General features: G+C 55.7%; 1 protein-coding gene across 2 annotated transcripts in view; it reads right to left on the reverse strand.

Annotated features, from left to right (window-relative positions):
- Nucleotides 1–299: 299 nt before the first annotated feature.
- Nucleotides 300–10752, reverse strand: part of axin2 (axin 2 (conductin, axil)) — a 28414-nt gene continuing 17961 nt past the window's right edge. For both annotated transcript variants that reach the window (XM_055653747.1, XM_055653746.1), the window contains 7 exons: nt 8639–8779; nt 7403–7839; nt 6026–6208; nt 5497–5733; nt 4905–5009; nt 4115–4285; nt 300–2728 (listed from right to left, as the gene is read on the reverse strand). In XM_055653747.1, the coding sequence (XP_055509722.1) occupies nt 2602–2728; nt 4115–4285; nt 4905–5009; nt 5497–5733; nt 6026–6208; nt 7403–7839; nt 8639–8779 (1401 nt within the window). In that variant the 3' untranslated portion in view covers nt 300–2601. The remainder of the gene's footprint in view (nt 2729–4114; nt 4286–4904; nt 5010–5496; nt 5734–6025; nt 6209–7402; nt 7840–8638; nt 8780–10752) is intronic.

The raw sequence follows: 10752 nt of genomic DNA on the forward strand, positions 1-10752 counted from the left end.
CCAACTCTGTACAATCCACACTATCCCCTTCCTACATCTGATCCCTTGTACATAACCATCAGTGTACTCCCACTGCTGGTCCCCGTCTGCTTTGTCCCAGGTAAAGACCCCCCCCCCCCCCCCCCCCATCCCATCCGGCCCCATCCCAAACGCACATCTAACCCCCCCCCCCCCCCCCCCCCCCCCTCCGTGCCCCCCCACTCTTCCCTGCTGGTCCACACACCCCTTGCCCCCACCCTCCCCCCCCCCCCCCCCCAACAACATGCAGAAGATCGGGCAGATGTGTTAATTTGAAAATATAAACTTTAATAAAGGCTACATCTCTGAATAATCACATAATTGTTGTACCAAGGATTCTTAAATCAAACTCTTTTGTGATGCATAATTTACAGAAGGTAAAACAAAATGCCATATAACATGATTACAACACATGAAAGCATAAAAATATCTTTATACATAAACCCTTATACAAAAGGGAGAGGAGACCCACAACATAGGGTGACGCACAGTATGGGAATACCATGCAGGCACAGGTTCTGTACTGGATCAACTAGTTACACTAGTAATGGTGTGTAAAGCCCCCACAGTATTTACGCCCAGCAGGGAGGGTGCTGGTGTAGAGGGCAGCTGCAGGTCAGGGTGAGGATTGGAGGAGGGTCCCGACATGAAACCTCACCCGACCGTGTTCTCCACAGATGCTGCCGGACCCGCTGAGTTACTCCAGCACTCTGTGTCTTTCCTTGAATTAGCCAGTTTGGCCTGAACTCAGTCATGTGCTAAATGATCATGGGGGAAACTCGTGGTTTTGAGACAGAGAGATGGTGAAAGAGACAGACAGAGCGTGAGAGAGAGAGAATGTGTGGGTGTTTGAGTGTGTGTGTGTGTGTCTGTGTGAGAGAGATAGTGTGACAGATATAGAGAGAGAGAGAGATAGAGGTGTGATCAGACACACAGACAGGATGCTGTGTAGGCAGCTGCTTGCGGGCTGGAGTCGTGTGGAAGGCGAGTCTCCTACAGCTGCTGTTCTGGGCAAGTCCACGTTGATGTGTGAGCCTCACTCACTCACTCACGCTCCTTGTTTGGACACTGGCGTGTGAGTGGCGTGTGACTGGCGTGTGGGCGAAGCTGCCGTTACAGGTGTACTTATCCTCCACAGATTGAGTGACAGGTTCGGGTGCAGCACAAATACGATGCAGATTTAGACGGGTCAGCAGCAGCGTTAAGGAGCGACGGTCACTGATTGTCACCGGCCGCGCGGCCCTGATCTCCCCGCCCTGGATGGCCACAGGGATAGGAGAGAGGCGAGGGGTGGAAGGGCCGCTGCAGCATGAAACACTCACGCACATCACGAGCCTCTCTCCCTCTCTCCGTGTTGGGATGTCAGCACAAATCCAAAGTGAGTGGACATTTCTGTGGCCATCGACACGGTTCATGTGACATTGAGGCTACATCACAGACACGTGGCCTCACCCTGGTGGATATATAATGCCGCACAAAGGCAACCGGCCGTGGTGACGTGATTCAGGTAAATGGCTGGAGAGATTCACAATAACGTTTAGAGATACAGCATGGAGACAGGCCCTTCAGCCCACTGAGTCCACCCGTTCTGTGCTATCCCACTTGCAGTTGCACTCCCTACACATGGGGGCCAATCTGCAGAGGGCTGATTAAGCTGCAAACCCGCACGCCCTTGAGAAACCCACGCGGTCACGGGGAGAACGTGCAAACTCCACACAGACAGCACCCGAGATCAGGATTATCTCTGGCGCTGCGCCACCGTGCCCACCCCTCCAATTGACAGGGAGAGACTTGATTTATAAACAAGGAACTGCAGGCGTTGGTTTACAAAAAAAAAGACAAAAAGTGCTGGAGTAAAGTTAGGCAGCAACTGTGGAGAACATGGACAGGGATGTTCCCGATGTTGGGGGAGTCCAGAACCAGGGGCCACACACACAGTTTAAGAATAAGGAGTAAGCCATTTAGAACAGAGACGAGGAAATGCTTTTTCTCACAGAGAGTGGCGAGTGTGGAATTCTCTGTCTCAGAGGGCGGTGGAGGCCGGTTCCCTGGATGCTTTCAAGAGAGAGCTAGATAGGGCTCTTAAAGATAGCGGAGTCAGGGGATATGGGGAGAAGGCAGGAACGGGGTCCTGATTGGGGATGATCAGCCATGATCACATTGAATGGTGGTGCTGGCTCGAAGGGCTGAATGGCCTACTCCTGCACCAGTCTGCTTGACTGCTGGTCACGAGGTGTATCCACAGGGGCAGGGAGACGGAGGTGCCCGGTTCTGTGTCAATACAGTAGAGACATATCCTCAACCCAAACGCCCAGATACAGCAGCCACGATACACCTCCTCATCTCGACAGCTGCAGGAAGCCACAGATAGACCTGGATGTCCACAAATAACCAAGACCCCCCAAGGGTCTCCATTCCACCACCTTGTCCGTGTGTCCGCGACATTGGACGTGAAGCGGAGAGCGCCGTGGCCTGTCGGAGCCGGGAGTCCATCGTGTCACGGGGCCACTGCCCACCGCTGCAGACTTCTCCCTCATACAAGATGCCAGGAGGGCGGTTTCCAAAAACGTCCTTCCCAACAGGTCAGTCGATCCGCTCCACTTTGCCCAGGATCTTGCCCTCGTACATCGGCAGCGGGCTGGTGTCATTCCGAACCTCCTCAAAAACTGCCCCACAGTCAAACTCATTACTGGCCCGCTTGAAATAGTATCTGTGTAGATAATAGATAATTGTGAATGGTTACAGCAAATGGGAGGGGAAAGAGAGGTCGGGGGTGGGGGAGAGAGGAGGAGGGGAGAGGAGAGGGAGAGGGGGAGGGGGGGAGAGAGGGAGGGGGAGAGGAGGGGGGGAGAGAGGGAGGGGGAAGGAAGAGAGCGAGAGAGAACACAGCTGAACCATCCTATCACCAACTGCAGAATATTCCCGACCAACCATCTACCTCATTGGAGGCCCTCAGACCTCAGACTATCTTTAATTGGACTTGCTGGATGTTTTGATGCAAACGTCATTTTTCGTACATTTTCAAGAATAGTACGTGTGTTTTCGATGGTATTTGGCGATTCCCTTGTGAGGGAGAAACAACATTTTCCTGGTCGTCTCTGAGGCAATGAGCAGGAACTCATCTCAAAGATCAGTTGAAAGACGCAGCATGGAAACACCGAGTCCATGCCGACCATCGATCACCAGTCCACGTTCTCTACAACTCACTATACTCCATGGAGACCAATCACCCCCCAAACACGGACGTCTCCACCCAAAACGTTGCCCGTTCTCTCCGTAGATGCTGCCTCACCCGCTGTGTTACTCCGCCATTTTGTATCCTCCTTCAATAATAGTTTCCAGGCGTTGCCCGGGGCACGGATGCACGGCGGGACAAGTCCCCATCCTTACTGGACAGTTCCTGCAAGAACCCAGAACAGCACAACACGGGGACAGGCCACTCAGCCCACAATGTCCGTGCCAGCACGTGATCTACGTGCCTGTCCAAATGCTTCTTCAACGGCACCAACATCTCTGCCGTAGGTTTACAAGGTTAATTCCCGGGATGGCGGGACTGTCATATGCTGAGAGAATGGAGCAGCTGGGCTTGTACACTCTGTGGAGTTTAGAAGGATGAAAGGGCATCTCATTGAAACATGTAAGATTGTTAAGAGGTTTGGACACACTGCTAGAGGCAGGAAACATGTTCCCGATGTTGGGGGAGTCCAGCACAAGGGGCCACACACAGTTTAAGAATAAGGAACAAGCCATTTAGAACGGAGACCAGAAAAAAACTTTTTCTCACAGAAAGCGTTGTGAGTCTGTGGAATTCTCTGCCTCGGAGGGCGGTGGAGGCCGGTTCTCTGGATGCTTTCAAGAGAGAGCCGGCTCGAAGGGCTGAATGGCCTACTCCTGCACCTATTGTCTATTGTGAGGCAGCATCTATGGAGCGAAGGAATAGGTGACGTTTCGGGTCGAGACCCTTCCGGGTCTCGACCCGAAACGTCACCTATTCCTTCGCTCCATAGATGTTTCCGACTCTCAACCCGAAACGTCACCTATTGTCTACCCCGCAGAGTGACTCTTACCCCCATCCCAGCTCGGACCGCACTCATACCTGTAGCTTCCTTTCTTGCTGAGCTGCTCCTTGAAGTGTGCCAGCGTCAGGCTGTGGCCTTTCATCATCCTCCGGTACGGGATGTCCTCTCCGCAGAAGAAGTAGGTGACCACCAGCTCGGTGGGCACTGCAGGGTGGGCCGGGGCGGGGGGCTTCCTCGGTGCCTTGTGTCTGGGCAAGCGGAGAAAGACAATCCGAGTTAGCTGAGATTGTCAAGGGCTCGGACACACGCTAGAGGCAGGAAACATGGTCCCGATGTTGGGGGGAGTCCAGAACACACAGTTTAAGAATACGGGGTAAACCATTTAGAACGGAGGCGAGGAAACACTTTTTCTCACAGAGAGTTGTGAGTCTGTGGAATTCTCTGCCTCAGAGGGCGGTGGAGGCAAGTTCTCTGGATGCTTTCAAGAGAGAGCTAGATAGGGCTCTTAAAGATAGCGGAGTCAGGGGATATAGGGAGAAGGCAGGAACGGGGAACTGATTGGGGATGATCAGCCATGATCACATTGAATGGCGGTGCTGGCTCGAAGGGCCGAATGGCCTCCTCCTGCACCTATTGTCTATTGCCTCGGTACTTACACGGGGGGGGGGGGGGGTTGGGTTGCAGTCCAGGCTCGGGTAGAGGGAACACACAACAGTACAGCACAGTAGAGGCCCTTCGGCCCACAATATCCGTTGACGAAAATCATGCCAAGGTCACGAAGTTGCCCAAGTGCTGGAGTAACCCAGCGGGTCAGGACGGGGCCCATCCAGGTTGGCTCCTCCCCCCGACTGAGGCGCGGGTACTCACTCGTCTGCGGGCGAGGCCACGGGGCCGCTGGTCGACACCGACACGCTCCCTCCTTGCGCTGCCACCGTGTGGCTCCGGTCTCGCTGTAAACTTGACGTGGAATATCTGGAGAGGGAGAGGAAGCAAATGTCAGTCCGGTAGAGGAAGGGGCTGCGGGGGACGGGGAGAGAGAGGGACAGAGAGAGGGTCGAGAGAGAGGGGGAGAGAGAGGGGGGGAGAGAGAGGGGGAGAGAGAGGGGGGAGAGAGAGGGAGGAGAGAGAGAGAGGGGGGAGAGGGGGAGAGAGAGGGGGAGAGAGAGGGGGAGGAAGAGAGAAAGAGGGAGGGGGAGGGAGAGGGGGGGAGGGAGAGGGGCCAGAGGTTGAGAGAGAGAGACGGAGAGGGAGAGAGAGGGAGAGAGGGGGACAGAGAGAGGGACAGAGAGAGGGACAGAGAGAGGGACAGAGAGAGGGACAGAGCAGGATAGAGGGGTAGAGAAAGAGAGACCAAACGCAATACGGAGAGCAAGGCATTGAGATGGAGGAACATGGAGACGGAGAGCTGGTGAGGGGGAGGGGGGTCAAGGGTGGAGGGGGTCAAGGGTCGAGCTCTCACCTTTGTTTGGGAGTTTTGGAAACTTTCCTCTCCTCCTCGAGACGTCGCCGAGCCTCCTCCAGCTGTGCCAGGGTGTTGGGCGGGGGCAGGGGGGGCATGGCTGGGTCCTGCACGAAGGGGTGAGAGGGCAGGGTGTTGCCCCGCGGGTGGGCACTGCCCAGGTGCTGCCGACTGTTCCGCTCCAGCGCCGCGCCGCGCGCTCCGTCCGACACCAGGCCCTTCTTCACGCACTGGACGCTGAAAGATGGCGGCTCGTTAATGCACGGAACGCTGGAGCCACCGCGGTGAACAGCAACCGCAGCCCACCCCGCCCGCAAACTCCCTTCCCTCCACCCCCCATCATCCTCTCCCCCCCCCCCCCCCACACAGCCCAAACACTCCCTATGGACGGCCCACCGCAGAAAAACCCCCCCCCACATAACAACCCCCCCCCCCCCGCTCCGGGCTCCAGTATCCCGGCCCCCCCCCTCCTGCCGCCGACCCGTTATACCGTGATGCCGCCGCAGTGCCGCCGCGCCGCGTTCTTTACCTGTGCGTGCGGTGCTTGCTGGCCGGCCTCTCGCTCTCCAGCACCCACTGCCACACGTGCTGGGCGCGGTCCGGCTCGTCTCCGGGCAGCTGGGGGGTGGGGATGGGCACCGCGCCCTCGCCATCACCCGTGCCCACCGTCTCCGCCACCGTCTGGCTCCTCCTCGTCACTGACACACGGGCACTGCATCAACAAACAGGGGGGGGGCACAATTACCAGGGGCACAGAGTGTGGGCATTAGAGGGCGTAGGTTTAAGGTGAGAGGGGTGACATTTATATTCGTGAGTGATAGGAGCAGAATTAGGCCATTCGGCCCATCAAGTCTACTCCACCATTCAATCATGGCTGATCTATCTCTCCCTCCTAACCCCATTCTCCTGCCTTCGCCCCATAACCCCTGACACCTGCACTAATCAAAAATGTGTCAATCTGCACCTTAAAAATAGCCATTAACTTGGCCTCCACAGCCTTGTGTGGCAATGAGCTCCACATTCACCTCCCTCTGACTAAATACATTTCTCCTTCTGAAAGTAACATCCTTTAATTCTGAGGCTGTGACCTCTGGTCCTAGACTCTCCCACTAGTGGAAACATCCTCTCCACATCCACTCTATCCAGGCCTTTCACTGTTCTTTCTTTTAAAATCTTTTTATTAGCTTTTCTTTCAAAAACAAAAACATAACAAAAAGACAAAAGCCAAACATAACAATGATATTCAGCGGGTGCAGCAGCATCTATGGAGCGAAGGAAATAGCCAACGTTTCGGGCCGAAACCCTTTGGGTTTCGGCCCGAAACGTTGCCCATTTCCTTCGCTCCATAGATGCTGCTGCACCCGCTGAGTTTCTCCAGCTTTTTTGTGTAACCTTCGATTCTCCAGCATCTGCAGTTCCCTCTTAAACACTAAATAACAATGATATTAATGATCGGGGATCAGGGTCACATTAATAACAGGTAGAACCTAAATACGAGTCCAGTGTCAAAATACACATTGAATATAGACCTCCCGGTCTCTATGTAAATATAGTTAAATGGTTAAAAGAAAACGTATATATATTTAAAAAAAACAAAAAGATAAAAAGAAAAAAAAAGAAGAAAAAAGGAAAAAACAAAACTCCCTAAACTAGAAAAAAAAGCAAAACAGAATCTGAGCTGCAAAGAATTTCAACAATTTAAGTCCCTGTTGTCATTGAGTCCGTTCCACCGTATAAAGGTAAAATAATTGTTATAACGGTTGGAGAGGGGACAGTTTATGTTGTGTGAAAGTGTTTCACTGTTCTGTACGTTTCAATGAGGTTTCACCCCCCCCCCCTCAGTCTAGACTCCAGTGAGTCCAGGCCCAGTGCCGACAGACGCTGATGGTACAGTGCGAGATCTTACCTGAAGGGGAGTGTTTGGAGGGGCAGGGGTGGTGGCTCGGGCTTGGCATGGCCACGGGACTTGGCAAAGCTGCAGCAGTCTGCCCTGCCCGGGCACAGACAGTGGACCCACTGGGCAGCCTCCGCCTCGATCTGCTGCGTGGTCTTGGGTACGGTGTGGTGGTGGACGTAGTGATGGTGGACATGCCTGGCGGAGGGGTTGGCGGAGGTGGGGCAGCCCCGGCGGGCGGTGCCGGGCGATGCCAACGCCGCCGTGCGCCTCTCCAGCCCCGGCGACTGGCAGCCCGGCGTCTTCAACACCCGTGACAGGTGGTCGTCCAGGATGGCCTGGGGGTCCTCGTCACAGGTGCCGGGCGGCAGCAGGGAGAGCGGGGGGTGCTGTGGTCCCGGCTCCGTCTGCCCCTCCCCCGCGGGCACCTCACCCTCCTCACCCTCATCCTGTGGGCAGAGAGAACATCCGTCAACATATCGCCACAACCACCGCCAGCCAGCACCGAGCTGACTAGAATACAGAGATGTAATGCTGTCTGTACGGAGTTTGCACGTTCTCCCCGCGACCGTGTGTGTTTTCTCCGAGATCTACGACAGCGTAGTTTCACGAGATTGATCCCTGGGATGGCGGGACTGTCATATGAGGAATTGTGGAAAAGACTAGGCTTGTATTCACTGGAGTTTAGAAGGATGAGGGGGATCTTATAGAAACATATAAAATTATAAAAGGACTGGACAAGCTAGATGCAAGAAAAATGTTCCCAATGTTTAGCGAGTCCAGAACCAGGGGCCACAGTTTAAGAATAAGGAGTAAGCCATTTAGAACGGAGACGTGGAAACACATTTTCTCACAGAGAGTGGTGAGTCTGTGGAATTCTCTGCCTCAGAGGGCGGTGGAGGCAGGTTCTCTGGATGCTTTCAAGAGAGAGCTAGACAGGGCTCTTAAAAATAGTGGAGTCAGGGGATATGGGGAGAAGGCAGGAACGGGGTACTGATTGGGGATGATCAGCCATGATCTCATTGAATGGCGGTGCTGGCTCGAAGGGCCGAATGGCCTACTCCTGCACCTATTGTCTATTGTCCCTGAATCTGGAGATGCCGGTTTTCACACTACTGTTGCTCGTGGCTGATGGGAGCGGGGAGGAGAGGGAGTGTCCGGGCGGTAAGGATGTTGCCGGCCTTGCCGAGGCAGGCAGCGTGTGCGGCGAGCTCTCTGCCGCTGGTGCCGGGGGTCGGGAACTCCTACCTCTTTGATCTGCTCCAGCCGCACCTCCAGGCAGTCGACAGTATCGCGTTCCCTCTTCACCCGCTCCAGACGGGCAATCAGCTGAGCAGCAAAGGCAGCCGGCTCCACCGGAGTCATCTCCTTCGGCAGCCGGTGCGTTCTCTGTGTGGGAGAGAGGACACAGCCCAGAGTTACACACTACTGCCTGCCCGACACACATCCCAGGGGAAAGGGGGGCGGGAGGGGGAGAGGGGGGTGGTGGAGGGAGAGAGGGGGGGAGAGAGGGGAGAGGGGGGAGAGGGGGAGAGAGGGAGAGAGAGAGAGGGAGAGAGAGAGAGGGAGAGAGAGGGGGGGAGAGGGGGGGGAGAGAGAGAGAGAGAGGGAGAGAGGGAGAGAGAGAGGGGGGAGGGGAGGGGGGGGGAGGGGGGGAGGGGGGGAGAGAGAGAGAGGGGGGGGGGGGAGAGGGGAGAGGGAGGGGGGGAGAGGGGGAGAGAGGGGAGGAGGGGGAGAGAGGGGGAGAGGGGGAGAGAGGGGGAGAGAGGGGGAGAGGGGGGAGAGAGGGGGAGAGAGGGGGAGAGAGGGGGAGAGAGGGGAGAGAGGAGAGAGGGGGAGAGAGAGAGAGAGAGGGGGGAGGGGAGAGAGGGGGAGAGAGGGGGAGAGAGGGGGAGAGGGGGAGAGAGAGGGGAGAGAGGGGGGGAGAGGGGGAGAGAGAGGGGGAGAGAGGGGGGAGAGAGGGGAAAGAGGGGAGGGGTGAGAGGGGGGAGAGAGAGTAGAGATAGAGAGAGAGGGAGATGGAGAAAAGAGAGGCAGATAGAGAGGGGGGAGAGAGGGACAGAGAGAGAGAGAGAGAGAGACAGCGAGGGTGAGGAGAGGAAGCAGTGAGTGTGTGGGCAGGGCGAGTGTGTGTGTGTGTGGGTTTTATCAGCTGCCACAGTGAGCTGGTGTAGAGGGGAGCTGTGGGCAAGGTAGGGTGTGAGATGCTGGCCGTTCGTCAGCTGCTCCACAGAATGCTGGAGGTTTTTCAAAGGGTGTTGGTTGACATCAAAAAAGAATGGAAGGTGGGAGGGAGGCTTCTGTAACTGTAGTGGGTTATAAACAGAAATGAAACTGAAAAAATATATAGAGAGAGATATGGGGGGGGGGGGGGAGAGTCAAACTGGGGCAGATCAGAGGAGATGTGGTAATTTGGTTCCTGACGGCATGCTGGCTGCTTTGAGGATGTGTTGGCTCCTGATTCCCTGTGTTGTTCACACTCCTCTCTCCACTCCTGTCTCTTTGTACAGAGCGTGAAGCAGAGACGCTGCAGGCTACGAGCCGCACACTGCTGGGCTCAGCTGCCCCCAGCCGTGGCTACCAGGGGAGAGGGCTGGGCTACTGGCTACAGCAGCTGCAATCACACAGTCCGAGCCTGCATCAACCCGGGGGGGGGGGGGGGGGTGGAATAATTATCCAACCGTGGCTACATCTAGATCTCTATGTTCCTCACTATCCCCTCCATCTCTCTCTGTTGCTGACACTCCCTGTCTTTGCCTGTGTCGTTGTCTCTCTCTGTGTCTATCCTGTTCACTCCCTGTTTCTCTCTCTCCCCCCATGTCTGTCTCTCTCGCTTCTTCCTTCCCTTATCTCTCTCCTTTCTTCCCCCTCTCTATGTCGTTCTCTGATTTTCTATCTCTCTCTCTTTCTCTGTCTATCTCACTCCCTCCCTGTCTCTCTCAATGTGTCTGTCTCTCTCCTTCCCCATTTCTCTCCTTCCCTCCCTCTTTCTCTCCCCCCCCCCCCCCATCTCTCCCTCTCGCTCTCCTTCCCCATTCCTCTGTCTCCGTGACTCTCTGTGTCTGTCTCTCTCTGTGTCTGTCTCTCTCTGTGTCTGTCTCTCTCTGTGTCTGTCTCTCGGTCTCTCTCCCTCTCCCTCCTTCCCCCTTTCTCTCCTTCCCTCCATCTCCCTCCCCCACCACACAGGGCAGGCATGTCCTGCCACCTCCGTGTTAAGCTGGGCTTGCCGCACCGTAAACAATCCTTCTCTCAGGCAACGGGCCGGCAGCATCAGTGATGCGAGAGGAGAGAAAGGAAGAGCTCTGCTGGAAGTTGTCATTTTACACAGTGGCCGTCTCCTATTCAGCCGCTGATCAAAGCGC

The sequence above is a fragment of the Leucoraja erinacea genome, chromosome 23, assembly GCF_028641065.1.
Source record: "Leucoraja erinacea ecotype New England chromosome 23, Leri_hhj_1, whole genome shotgun sequence".
Taxonomy (NCBI): Eukaryota; Metazoa; Chordata; class Chondrichthyes; order Rajiformes; family Rajidae; genus Leucoraja; species Leucoraja erinaceus.